The sequence below is a fragment of the Hylobates moloch genome, unplaced genomic scaffold, assembly GCF_009828535.3.
Source record: "Hylobates moloch isolate HMO894 unplaced genomic scaffold, HMol_V3 SCAFFOLD_12, whole genome shotgun sequence".
Taxonomy (NCBI): domain Eukaryota; kingdom Metazoa; phylum Chordata; class Mammalia; order Primates; family Hylobatidae; genus Hylobates; species Hylobates moloch.
In genome coordinates this window covers 38,228,707-38,242,967 of record NW_026652287.1, presented here as the reverse complement: position 1 = coordinate 38,242,967, position 14,261 = coordinate 38,228,707, and the positions used below count along the sequence as shown (strand labels likewise).

The window sequence follows — 14,261 nt, the reverse complement described above, 5'->3', positions numbered from 1 at the left end:
AAAAATGGCACCGGATCTAGTTCAAAAAATTTGAAACTGCTGCTAGGGCTGAGCATACAAGATTTGAATATCTGGGAAGATCCAGTATTAAAAAGTTGAACCTAGTTTCCCCCCGAATCTATGAATTTAATCTAGCCTTATTTAAAACACTAGAAGTCTCTTTTAAAGTTAGGCAGGTTGATTCTGAGGTTCAAACGAAAAAAAAATGTGAAAAGATCCAGAACATTTCTGAAAAAGTAAGAGGAAACCAGCACTTCTGCATTTGAAAACTGATCATAAAAGTATAGTTTTCAAACAGTTTGGGGCTGGCCCATAAATGGACAGACAACTGGTTAAAAGGGACAGATTAGAGGAGCCAGAAATACATGTGGGAATTTATATCTTTTTTTTTTTTTATCTGAGACGGAGTCTTGGTCTGTCACCCAGTCTGGAGTGCAGTGGCGCAATCTTGGCTCACTGAAACCTCTGTCTCCCAGATTCAAGCTATTCTCCTGCCTAAGCCTCCCAAGTAGCTGGGATTACAGGCACACACCACCACACCTGGCTAATTTTATGTATTTTTAGTAGAGACAGGGTTTCACTGTGTTAGCCAGGATGGTCTCGATCTCCTGACCTTGTGATCCGCCCGCCTTGGCCTCCCAAAGTGCTGGGATTACAGGCATGAGCCACCATACCCAGCCGGGAATTTACATCTTAACAGTGGAATTTCATATCATTGAAAACGAGATGGACTTTTCTCCATAAAACTAAGACACTCAATAGCCATCTGGAAAGGTATAAAGTTAGAGGTAGATTGGAGATTTATTATTTATTTATTTATTTTTTGAGAGAGAGTCTTACTCTGTCTCTCAGGCTGGAGTGCAGTGGCGTTATCTTGGCTCACTGCAACCTCCACCTCTTGGGTGGAGGCGATTCTCCTGCTTCAGCCTCCCAAGTAGCTGGGATTACAGGCGTGCACCACCATCCCCAGCCTAGATGGCAGATTTAATGTCAAAAACGACACCTTAGGCAGGGCGTGGTGGCTCACGCCTGTAATCCCAGCACTTTGAGAGGCCGAGGCAAGTGTATCACCTGAAGTCAGGAGTTCGTGACCAGCCTGGGCAACATGTTGAGACCCCATCTCTACTAAAAATACAAAAATTAGCTGGGCCTGGTGGTGCATGCCTGTAATCCCAGCTACTTGGGAGGCTGAGGCAGGAGAATCGCTTGAACCCAGGAGGCAGAGGTTGCAGTGAGCCAAGATGATGCCATTGCACTTCAGCCTGGGTGACAGAGAGAGACCCTGTCTCAAAAAAAAAAAAAAAAGTTCATAACTCATGTAAGTTATGAGTGGCTAAATTCCTGGCATTACATTTTATTTGTATTAATATCTATTGGGCTCACTGTTAACACAAGGTTTGGAACAGAGCCAGAGTTAAATGTATAAATATGTATATTTGCTGTGTGAAGGATCAATTGTTCCTTTTCGACTCTCAGAAACCTACATCCTCCTACTCCAACATCGTTCCTGACTGGCAAACTCTTATAACGCCCTGGCCCTCAGTTATCTCATCAAACCTCCCCACCTTGGGTGTTCCATCTCACCCAGAGAAAAGTCCCAAGTCCCTGCCAGGAGCTTTGAGGTCTTGTAAGATCTGGCTGTCACCTCCTTTCTCGCGCAGCCAGCTTTTTCTTGGGTTTCTTCTCAACACTTCCTTGCTCCCTCTGCAGCCAGGCACCACTGGTTTCTGCTGTTCTTCAAATACACCAGGCAAGCTCCAGCCTCAGGGCCTTTGCACCGACTTGTTTTGTTTTTTTTTGAGGCGGAGTCTCACTCTGTCGCCCAGGCTGGAGTGCAGTGGCGTGATCTCAGCTCACTGCAAGTTCCGCCTCCCAGGTTCAAGCAATTCTGCTGCCTCAGCCTCCGGAGTAGCTGGGATTACAGGCACACACCACCACACCCAGCTAATTTTTTTGTATTTTAGTAGAGACAGGGTTTCACCATGTTGCCCAGCTGGTCTCGAACTCCTGAGCTCAGGCAATCCACCCGCCTTGGCCTCCCGAAGTGCTGGGATTACAGGTGTGAGCTGCCATGCCCGGCCACACTGACTGTTCTTCCTGCTTGGAACACAGTTCCCTCACATATTCATAAGGTGGCTCTCTTACCTCCTTCAGGTCTTTGCTCAAAATGTCACCTCCATGGAACCTTTACTTGGCACCCTGTAAATTATAACATCCTCTCCTAATACACACTCTCTATGCCTGTCTCTCTCGCTCTCTCTCTTTTTTTTTTTTTTGAGACAGAGTCTCGCTCTGTCACCCAGGCTGGAGTGCAGTGGCATGATCTTGGCTCACTGCAAGCTCCGCCTCCTGGGTTCACGCCATTCTCCTGCCTCAGTCTCCCGAGTAGCTGGGACTACAGGCGCCTGCCCACCACGCCTGGCTAATTTTTTGTATTTTTAGTAGAGACGGGGTTTCATCGTGTTAGACAGGATGGTCTCAATCTCCCGACCTCGTGATCCGCCCACCTCGGCCTCCCAAAGTGCTGCGATTACAGGCGTGAGCCACCATGCCTGGCCCTCTCTCTGTCTTTTTAATTTAATTTAATTTTCTCTTTTGAGATGGGATCTCACTCTGTCTCCCAGGCTGGAGCGCAGTGGCATAATCACAGCTCACTGCAGCCTCGAACTCCCAGGTTCCAGGAACCCTTCCACCTCAGCTTCCCGAGTACCTGGGACCACAGGTGTGTGCCACCACACCCGACTAATTTTTTTTGTTTGTTTTTTTTGTTTGTTTTTTGTTTTTTTTTTAGAGATGGGGTCTCACTTTGTTGCCCAGTCTGGTTTCAAACTCCTGGGCTCAAGCAGTCCTCCTGCCTTGGCCTCTTAAAGTGCTGGTATTACAGGTGTGAGTCCCCGCGTCTGGCCCTTCTCTGTCTTTCCTGCTTTATTTTTCCCCGTAACCAATCCTGATCACCACATGACATATTATATATCTTATTTATTTGTCCCTGCTCTGTCAGCCCAATACAGTGTCAGCTTTTGGAAATTAGGGGATTTTGTCCATCTCATTCATTGCTGTCTATCCCCAGAGCCTGGACTCCAACCAACAAGTGACTTAGCTAAGGCCGGACACGGTGGATCATGCCTGCAATCCCAACACTTCGGGAGGCTGAGGCAAGTGGATCACTTGAGGTCAGGAGTTTAAGACCAGCCTGGCCAACATGGTGAAACCTCGACTCTACCAAAAATACAAAGAAATTAGCCAGGCGTGGTGGCTCATGCCTGTAATACCATCTACTCAGGAGGCTGAGGCAGGAGAATCGCTTCAACCTGGGAAGCAGAGGTTGCAATGAGCAGAGATCGCACCACTGCACTCCAGCCTGGGCAACAAAGTGAGACTCCATCTCAAAAATAAAATAATAATAATAAATAAATATAAATAAATTATTTTTTAAAAAACCACCATCGTCCAGGAGCAGTGGCTCACGCCTGTAATCCTAGCACTTTGGGAGGTCGAGGTGGGTGGATCACCTAAGCTCAGGAGTTCGAGACCAGCCTGGCCAACATGGTGAAACCCCCTCTCTACCAAAAATACAAAAATTAGCCGGGCGTAGTGGGGGGGACCTGTAATTCCAGCTACTCAGGAGGCTGAGGCAGGAGAATCATTTGAACCTGGGAGGCGGAGGTTGCAGTGAGCTGAGATCACGCCATTGCACCCCAGCCTGGGTGACAGAGAGTGAGGCTCCATCTCAAAAAAAAAAAACAAAAAAAAAACCCAAAAAAAACCGGCTGGGCGCAGTGGCTCATGCCTGTAATCCCAGCACTTTAGGAGGTCGAGGCGGGTGGATCACGAGTTCAGGAGATCGAGACCATCCTGGCTAACGTGGTGAAACCCCGTCTCTACGAAAAAAATACAAAAAATTAGCCGGGCGTGATGGCGGGCGCCTGTAGTCCCAGCTACTCGGGAGGCTGAGGGAAGAGAATGGCGTGAACCCGGGAGGCAGAAGTTGCAGTGAGCCGAGATTGCACCACTGCACTCCGGGCTGAGCGACAGAGCGAGACTCCGTCTCAAAAAAAAAAAAAGAAAAGAAAAGAAAACTCATTTGTCAAGGCACAGTGGCTCATACCTGTAATCCCAGCACTTTGGGAGACTGAGTCAGGAGGATTGCTTGAGTTCAGGAGTTTGAGACCAGCCTGGGCAACATAGTGAGACTCTGTCTCTACAAAAAAAAAAAAAGAAAAATTTAAGTTAGCTGGGTGTGGTGACATGCTCCTATAGTCCCAGTTACTCAGGAGGCGGAGGTGGGAAGATTGCTTGAGCCTGGGAGGTTGAGGCTGCAGTGAGCCATGACTGCGCCACTGCATTCCAGCCTGGGTAACAGAGCAAGACCTATCTCAAAAAAAAAAAAAAAAAAAACTCACTAGCTGTGTGGCCCCAGGTAAGTGATTTAACCTCTCTGGTCCTCAGTTTTCCTGACTATAAGATACAGGAACTATTCAATAAATACTTGTTGAATGAATAAATGATTGAATCAATAAAACATCTAACTCATGGACTGTTGTAAAAATTAGATGACTTAGTACACATAGAAAGCTTAGAATATTTTAGTATGCCCTATGCAAAAGTTAGCAGTTATTTTTAAAATAGTATTATTTGTGGTTATTATATGCATCCATCAAGATTTCTCTCAAATGTCACCTCCTGCGGGAAGCCTTCCCGGATGAGATCAGACAGATGAATTCCTTTATGGAGAATTAATCAGAGACGTTGAAGAGTCAATTAATAAAAAGTTTACTCATACAGTAATGATGTCAGTCAGGCATCTCAGGGCCTCCAAAGGACTTTATGCGGTTCTCTCTTTAAACTCTAGCAAAACATGTTCCAGGAAAACTAAGCCCACTTGATATATTCTGTATTCTACACCCCACACCAGGATCAGAACACATCGTGGTAATTATAGGGCTTCTCTCTCTGCCTGTAAACAGACTGAGCTAGCCTGTCGTAACCACTGGACTGAGCTCCTCAAAGCAGAGCCTGTCTCACTCACTCACTCCTTCCTTCCTTCCTTCCTTCCCCTCTCCCTCCCTCCCTCCTTGCTTCCTTCCTTCCTTTTTTTTTTTTTAATACACAGAGTCTTGCTCTGTTACCCAGGCTGGAGTGCAGAAGCGTGATCTTGGCTCACTACAACCTCCGCCTCCCGGGTTCAAGCGATTCTCCTACCTCAGCCTTCCAAGTAACTGGGACTACACGTGTGAGCCACACTATGCCCTGCTAATTTTTTTACTTTTAGTAAAGACAGGATTTCACCATGTTAGCCAGGCTGGTCTCGAACTCCTGATTTCAAGTAATCCACCTGCCCTGGCCTCCCGAAGTGCTGAGATTACAGGTGTGAGTCACCGCGCCTGGCCTATTCCTGTTTTCTTAACGCTCCTTTCTCCCACTGGGCCGTGACTGCCTCCAAAGCAGAGATGTGTCCATTTTTATTATTATCGTATGTCCAGGGCTGGGCACAAAGTGCAACACCTAGTAGGGACATGAAAGGCTGGGCACAGTGGCTCATGCCTGTAATTCCAGCACTTTGGGAGGCAGAGGCGGGAGGATGGCTTGAGGCCAGGAGTTGGAGACCAGCCTAGGCAACAGCGGGACCCCATCTCTATGAAAAAATAAAAGATTGACAGTTCAATGTCACCTCTGATAAGCCTTCCCTGACCACCCCTGTTACTCTGTAGCCGCATGTCCTGCTTTATTTTTCTCCAAAGCATTTATCATCGCTGGGTTTATTTCTCTTCGGGCTTTTCTCACTAGATCGTAAACTCCATGAGGACAGGGCTTTGTCGATTTTACTCAATACCGTATTTTACAACATTCCTATTGCTGGGATCTCAGTATGCACTACTTAAATATTTGCAGAATTTAAGTGCCACATAAGTGACCACGTGGGCAACGCCTTCGGGGCCTTAAGCCGCGCCATTTTTGGGGCTAGGATTGGTTGGACCCTCCGTCACGTGACATGCAGTCGCCGGACCGCCTTTGAGTCTCGTGAGGTACTTTTGGTCCCAGGCTCGCGCGGACGAGGTACTACGCAGGCGTGGGAGGGTCTGCGCATGCGCAGAAGCACCCCGGGCGTGCTGCCGGTGGGGGTTGGTGGCGCGCGGGTCCGGCGGGCGGTTGGCGTCAGCGGGACCGGAGCTGAGGCAGGAAGAGCCGGCGCCATGGTGGAGAAGGAGGAGGCTGGCGGCGGCATCAGCGAGGAGGAGGCGGCACAGTATGACCGGCAGATCCGCCTGTGGGGACTGGAGGCCCAGAAACGGTCAGGGCCGGCGGGACTTGAGGCCGCGAGGGTCTGGAGGGGGCGTCTATTCTGAGGCGTTTGCGGCCCGGAAGTAGCTGGAAGGTGTGATTTGAAGGGAGGAGGCGGGAATTCTGTGCTCTGGGATCATCTCGCTCTTGATGGGACTGGAGGAGTTGATTGGGGATGTTTCTGGGAGGTCTGGGAAGTGGTTGGGAGGGCCGTTCCGAAAGATGGTAGCTCTGAAGGGGGCATTGGGGAGTCCTGAGAGAGCGGGAGAATTTAAACTCAGGAAATCCGAGGCCCGAAAGCGGTGATTGTGGGGTTTGATCGCGGTTAGGGGATAAGAGGGGCTGGGGATACGTGGAAAGGGTGAGGTCAGGGACGTAGTTCATTCATTCGAGGGTGTGGGACCTGGTTCCGTGCTGGACACGGGGGAGACTGGACTGGCCAACCGGACAGACGGGAGCTTATATTCTTATGGGAGCTCAGGGGCGGGCCAGTCTGAAAGAATGCGGGTTTTGAGGAGTTTTGGAGCAAGTTATCTCAAATGGGAATCTTGAGAGGCTCGGAGAGTCTGGAGGGGGACGGCAGTAGGCTCCCGAAAAGGTTGCTTGTGTCTGGTATGGGGCTGTGTCTTGATAGGACAGGAGACGTAGTTTGGGCATTGTGGAGTAGCTTAGGGATTTTTTTTTTTTTTTTTGAGACAGTCTCTCTCTGTCGCCCAGGCTGGAGGGCAGTGGCGCGATCTCGGCTCACTGCAACCTCTGCCTCCCGGATTCAAGCGATTCTCCTAACTCAGCCTCCCGAGTAGCTGGGATTATAGGGGCCCGCCAGCACTCCCGGCTAATTTTTGTATTTTTAGTAGACACGAGGTTTCGCCATGTTGACGAGACTGGTCTCGATCTCCTGACCTCAAGTGATCCACCCGCCTCGGCCTCCTGAAGTGCTGGGATTACAGAAATGAGCCACCGCGCCAGGACGTCTTTTGTTTTGTGCAGCTGGGTGATCTCGGCTCACTGCAGCCTCTGGCCTCCCTGATTCAAGACTTCCTCTCACCTCAGTCTTCTGAGTAGCTGGGATTACAGGCTCGCGCCACCATGCCCGGCTAATTTTTGTATTTTTAGTAGACACGGGTTTTCACCACGTTGGCCAGGCTGGTCTCGAACTCCGGACCTCAAGTGATCTGCCCGCCGCAGCCTCCCAAAGTGGTTGGATTACCGACGTGAGCCACTGTGCCCAGCTTATTTTTTTTTTTCCTCTCTGTTGCCCAGGCTGGAGTGCAGTGGTGGGATCACAGCTCACTGTAGCCTCAACCTCCAAGGCTCAAGGGATATTCCCTCTTCAGCCTCCCAAGTAGCTGGGACTACAGGCGTGCCCCACCACATCATCGGACTAATTTTTGTATTTTTTTTTTTTTTTGTAGGATGGGGTTTTACCATGTTGCCCAGACTGGTCTTGAACGCCCAAGCTCAAGCGATCCTCAGCCTCAAGAGATCTCCTCCCCCCAACTGAGACTCCTAAAATGCTGGGATTACAGGCATGAGCTACCATGCCTGGCCTCACTGATCAATATTTTTACTTAGCTCGGACGCAATGGCTCACACCTGTAATCCCAGCACTTTGGGAAGCTGAGTTGCGGGGAGGGGATCTCTTGAGCCCAGGAGTTTGAGACTAGCCTGGGTAACGTTGCCAAACCCAGTCTCTACAAAAATACACAAATTAGCCAGGCATGGTGGCGTGAGTTTATAGTCCCAGCTAGTCGGGAGGCTGAGGTGGGAGCATCACCTGAGCCTCCCCACGAGGCGGAGGGTGCAGTGAGCCGTGATCACGCCACTACACCCCAGCCTGGGTGACAGTGAGGCCCTGTCTCAAAAAAAAAAAAAAAAAATCCACAAGCGTGTGTATATGTGTCAGTTATTAAAGGATGGTGAAGTGGGTTGGTTGTTTTGATAGGTTGGCCAGGGAAGGGCTCTGAAGAGGTAATATTGAGCCTCAGACTTATATGAAGGGAAAGAGCCCTGTGGTCATCTGGGAGAACTTTCCTAGCTAAGAGAACAGCAAGTGCAAATTTCCAGAGGCCCAGGCATGATTGTCAAATTAGAGAAATAAGGTGGCAGGAACCAAATGAGTTGAGGAGTAGCTTTTATTCTAAGTGTGTGGGAAAACCTGTTGGAGTGTTTTGAGTGTGGGAGTAACATGATCTGTTTTTTTTGTTTTTTTTTTTTTGAGACGGAGTCTCGCTCTGCCGCCCAGGCTGGAGTGCAATGGCACGATCTCGGCTCACTGCCGTTGCAGTGAATCCGCCTCCCAGGTTCAAGCGATTCTCCTGCCTCAACTTCCTGAGTAGCTGGGACTATCGGCGTGTGCCACTACACCCGGCTAATCTTGAGTATTTTTAGTAGAGACGGGGTTTCACCATGTTAGACAGGATAGTCTCGATCTCCTGACCTTGTGATCCGCCTGCCTTGGCCTCCCAAAGTGCTGGGATTACAGGAGTGAGCCACTGCGCCTGGCCTGGTTTGTGTTTTAAAATGATCGCTCCAGAATAGGTTAAAGTGGGCAGAAATCGAAGTAAAGATTCTGGCTGGACTGTTGCAGTAATCCAGTTGAGATAAAAATATTGGTGGCTTGAAACTCAAGAGAAGGGGTCAAATATATATATTCTGGATATATTTCGAAGGTAGAAGAGGGAACAGAATTTGGGGCAGAAGTCCAGGATGACACCACTGTTTTTGGCTTGAGCACCTACCTGGAACGATGGAATTGCCATTTTGAAAGATATGGAGAGCTGTAGGTTTGGTGGGGTCAGGGAAGAGTCAGTTCTCTTTTAGGTTTCAGATTTTTGTTTGTTTGTTTGTTTGTTTTTTTGAGATGGAGTCTCGCTCTGTCGCCCAGGCTGGAGTGCAGTGGCAGGGTCTCGGCTCACTGCAACCTCCACCTCCCAGGTTCAAGCAATTCTCCTGCCTCAGCCTCCTGAGTAGCTGGGATTACAGGCGCCCGCCACCATGCTCAGCTAATTTTTGTATTTTTAGTAGAGACGGGGTTTCACAATGTTGGTCAGGCTGGTGTCGAACCCCTGACCTCGTGATCCACCTGCCTCGGCCTCCCAAAGTGCTGGGATTACAGGCGTTAGCCACCACGCCCAGCCTCAGATTTGTTTTTTTATACAACTAAGTAGAAATATGTGAGGGGTTGAGTTCAGAGGTAAAATTTGGGTGATGGTGGATATTGTGTGAGTACAGAGTATAGAATTAATGGAGGGGTTGGGGAGGCAGACACGTCAGGAGAATTTAGTTTGAGGGGGCGGGAGCTTTCAGAAGGTTTTAGAGGGTGCAGTGGTGGGATGGGAATTACCTCAGGCTCATTTCAGATCTGTGGGGTCTTCTTTGATGGGGTGGGGGGATGTCATCATGAGGCATTAACATTGGTGGGAGGGTTGAAGGCACCTGGAATAGATTGGGAATTAAGTGATGAGAATGTGCCTCTGGACATAGGTGGGCTGCATTGATTTTAGGGACTGCTATTTTCTGATGGAGTGGAAAGAGGATTTATGTGAGTTGGAGGAAACTTTGAGGAAGCTTGGTGTGTTCTGAGGTCCTAAAGGGTTGGGGAGGGGATTCTAAGGTACTGGAAGGGTTAATCGAAGGGGTTTGTGGCAGCAGATAGTTTTGTTTGAGTGGGGCAAAGTTGGTGAGGTTTAAACTGGAATGTAGTTAGGGAACTTTCAGAGGGATATTTTTCTGAGAAGCAGTGAAGAATGGATGGGGGCCTCTGAGTGGGAGATGACCTAAGGGACAAGTCAAGGTCAGGGCATGGAATTTGTGGGAGGTAGGAATTATTCTGAGGGAGTAGAACTGTACTGAATTTGGTGGAGAACATGAAAAGGATTGGCTGGGGGTTGCAGGAGGGAGGGAAGAGGTTATTTGTAATTTGTACTCTATCTTTAGACAGTCTTAGAGAGTTTATTAAAGTATTTTTTGTCCATTTTCAGCAGAGGTTTTTAGAAATTAAAAATTTTTTTTGTATGAGCACATAGTAGGTATATACATTTTGGGGGTATGTGAGATACTTTGATACAGGCATACAATGGGTAATAATCACATCAGGGTAAATGGGGTATCCACCACCTTAAGCACTTATCCTTTGTGTTACAAACAATCCAATTATATTCTTTTAGTTGCTTTGAAATGTACAACAAATTATTGTTGACTGTAGTCACCCTGTTATGCTATCAAATACTAGATCTTATTCATTGTATTTAATTATATTTTTGTACCCATTAGTCATCCCTCCTTCCCCTCCACCTCCCACTACCCTTCCTAGCCTCTGGTAACCCTCAGTCTACTATCTGCATGAGTTCAATTGTTTTAATTTTTTTAGTTCCCACAAATAAGTGACAGCATGCAAAGTTTGTCTGTCTGTGCCTGATTATTTCACTTAACATAATAACCTCCAGTTCCCTCCCTGTTGTTGTAAATGACGGATCTCATTCCTTTTTTTTTTTGTAGACAGGGTCTCTCTGTCGCCCAGACTAGAGGGCAGTGGTGTGATCACAGCTCACTTCAGCCTTGACTTCTTGGGCTCAGGTGATCCTCCCACGTCAGCCTCCCAGTAGTTGTGACTATAGCACATGCCACAAGCCCAGCTAATATTTTAGTACAGGTGGGGTTTCACCAGGCTAGTCTGCAACTCCTGGGCTCAAATAATCCTCCCGCCTCCCTGCAAAGTGCTGGGATTAGAGGCGTGAACCGCCATGTCCAGACTTTGTACCACGATTTCTTTTTTTTTTTTGATATGGAGTCTTGCCGTGTCGCCTAGGCTGGAGTGCAGTGTTGCAGTCTTGGCTCAGTGCAAGCTCCGCCTCCTGGGTTCACACCATTCTCCTGCCTCAGCCTCCTGAGTAGCTGGGACTACAGGCGCCCGCCACTACGCCTGGCTAATTTCTGTATTTTTAGTAGAGACGGAGTTTCACCTTGTTAGCCAGGATGGTCTCGATCTCCTGACCTCGTGTACCACAATTTCTTTATCCATTTGTCTGTTGAGAGACACATGGGTTGCTTTCAAATCTTGGCTATTGTGAAGAGTGCTGCAATAAACATGGGAGTGCAGATATCTTTTTTTTTTTTGAGACCAAGCCTCACTCTGTTGCCCAGGCTAGAGGGCAGTGGCACGATCTCAGCCCAGTACAACCTCCACCTCCCAGGTTCAAGCGATTCTCCTGCCTCAGCCTCCTGAGTAGCTGGGATTACAGGCACCTGCCGCCATGCTCGGCTAATTTTTGTATTTTTAGCAGAGACAGAGTTGTTATGTTGGCCAGGCTGGTCTCAAACTCCTGGCTTCAGGTGATCGACCCTCCTTGGCCTCCCAAAGTGTTGGGATTACAGGTGTGAGCCACCACACCTGGCCTGATTTATTTTCATTTGGGTATATACCTAGCAGTGGGATTTCATTTTCACCCGAGTCTTTTTTTTTTTTTTTTTGAGACGGAGTTTCGCTCTCGTTACCCAGACTGGAGTGCAATGGCGCGATCTCAGCTCACCGCAACCCCTGCCTCCCGGGTTCAAGCAATTCTTCTGGTTCAGCCTCCCAAGTAGCTGGGATTACAGGCGTGTGCCACCATGCCCGGCTAATTTTGTATTTTAGTAGAGACAGGATTCCTCCATGTTGGTCAGGCTGTGAACTCCTGACCTCAGGTGATCTGCCCGCCTTGGCCTCCCAAAGTGCTGGGATTACAGGCATGAGCCACAGCCCCTGGCCTTCACCTGAGTCTTATAGCAGCTCTCTGGAGTAGGAAGGGCAGTGATTTCCTTCTCTGTTCAGATGAGGAAGGGGGCTCTAGGTGGGATAGGAGAACTCTGGAGACTGGAGTTCCTTTGTGAAACAGAAGCCCTGGAAATGGGCAGGCTGATAAAATGTACAAATTTTGGGGCATTTTATAAGACAGTTATCCTACTTCTCTTCCAAAAGTCAGTTTCATGGGAAAAACAAGTGAAGGGACTGTTGTGGATCAAAAGAGAGTACAGGCCGTCGCAGTGACTCAGCCTGTAATCCCAGGACTTTGAGAGGCCGAGGTGGGTGGATCACCTGAGGTCAGGAGTTCAAGACTAGCCTGGCCAACATGGTGACCGTCTCTACTAAAAATACAAAAAAAATTAGCCAGGTGTGGTGGTGGGTGCCTGTAATCCCAACTACTTGGGAGGCCAAGGCAGGAGAATCGTTTGAACCCAGGAGGCAGAGGTTTTAGTGAGCAGAGGTCGCACCATCGCACTCCAGCCTGGGTGACAAGAGGGAAACTCTGTCTCAAAAATAAATAAATAAAATAAAGAAGCAGCTTCCTAGAGCAGATTTGGTTGCTTAAATTGAGGCCAAGTTTCTGGAGTTTTTATTGATAGTTGACAATTACAACTAAAATTTTTTTTTTTTTTAATTTTTTTTTCTCGCTCTGTCACCCAGGCTGGAGTGCAGTGACGCAGTGACGTGATCTTCAGCTCACTGCAACCTCCACCTCCTGGGTTCAAGGGATTCTCCCGCCTCAGCCCCCATGTAGCTGGGACGACAGGCATATGCCATATCACTCAGCTAATTTTGTGTGTGTGTGTGTGGCGTATGCCCTAACACTCAACTAATTTTGTGTGCATGTGTGTGTGTGTGTGGGTTTTTTTTGTGTGTGTGATGGAGTCTCACTCTGTCGCCCAGGCTGGAGTGCAGTGGCGCAATCTTGGCTCACTGCAACCTCCGCCTCCTGAGTTCAAGCGATTCTCCTGCCTTAGCCTCTGGAGTAGCCAGGATTACAGGCGCGTGCCACCACACCTGGCTAATTTTTATATTTTTAGTAGATACGGGGTTTTACCATGTTGGCCAGGCTGGTCTCAAACTCCTCACCTCAAGTGATTCACCCACCTTGGCCTCCCAAAGTGCTGGGATTACAGGCTTGAGCCACTACACCCGGCCTATGTGTGTGCAGTTTATTTTTTTATTTTTTTGAGACGGAATTTCTCTCTTGTTGCCCAGGCTAGAGTGCAATGGCATGATCTCGACTCACTGCAACCTCTGCCTCCCGGGTTCAGGCAATTCTCCTGCCTCAGCCTCCTAAGTAGCTGGGATTATAGGCACCTGCTACCGCGCCCAGCTGTTTGTATTTTTAGTAGAGACCGGGTTTCGCCATGTTGGCCAGGCTGGTCTTAAACTCCTGACCTCAGGTGATCTACCCACCTCGGCCTCCTTAAGTGCTGGGATTACAGGCATGAGCCACCGCACCTGGCCAGAAGTTACTTTCTTTGTGCCTGTTTTCTCAGCTGCAAAAGAGGGGTAACAAAGTGCCAGCCCATTAGATTGTCATGGGAATTAAATGACATAATACATACAAAGAGCTTAGTAGAACAGTGCTTGGCACATAGTAAGTGTTAGATAAATGTTGGCCATTATTATTTTATTATGTACCAAATTTCTATAATTCTGCTGATGGACACAGGTTTGTTTTGGTGTGTCTATTAATTCACAGCCATTTGAGTAACAGTATGTCCTAAATGCCAAGGAAGTTATTGGTTCTAGGGATACAGTGGTTTCTGGAGTTTACATTCTAATGGAGGAGGGGCAGTAAACATATAAACTAGTAGTGTAGCTTAGCGCAGTGGTGTGTGCCTGTGATCCCAGCTACTGGGGAGGCTGAGGTTGGAGGATCACTTGAGCCAGGCGATTGAGACTAGCTTGGGCAACATAGTGAGGCCCTATTTCAATCAAAACAGTGGGCAACATAGGCCCCATCTTAATCAAAACAAAAACAAATAGCATAATTCAAGATAGAAGAGGATGTGGATCTATTTTAAATTAGGTGGCCAGTATGGACTTCTCTAAGGAGGTGACAGTTGAGCTGAGACCTAAAGAATGTGTCCCTCAAGAAGTTGAGGGAAGAAGCAGCGGGAAGCCCTAATGCCAAGGTCCTAAGGTGGGGGCAAGGATGGGAGCAATGATGATGTTCTCTAGGATC

At 48.3% G+C, this 14,261-nt stretch overlaps 1 protein-coding gene across 2 annotated transcripts in view; it reads left to right on the top strand.

Annotated features, from left to right (window-relative positions):
• Nucleotides 1-6,097: 6,097 nt before the first annotated feature.
• The window catches only part of SAE1 (SUMO1 activating enzyme subunit 1), a 79,382-nt gene continuing 71,218 nt past the window's right edge, over nt 6,098-14,261 (top strand). For both annotated transcript variants that reach the window (XM_058425204.1, XM_032169354.2), the window contains exon 1: nt 6,098-6,292. In XM_058425204.1, coding sequence (XP_058281187.1) covers nt 6,195-6,292 — 98 coding nt within the window. In that variant the 5' untranslated portion in view covers nt 6,098-6,194. The remainder of the gene's footprint in view (nt 6,293-14,261) is intronic.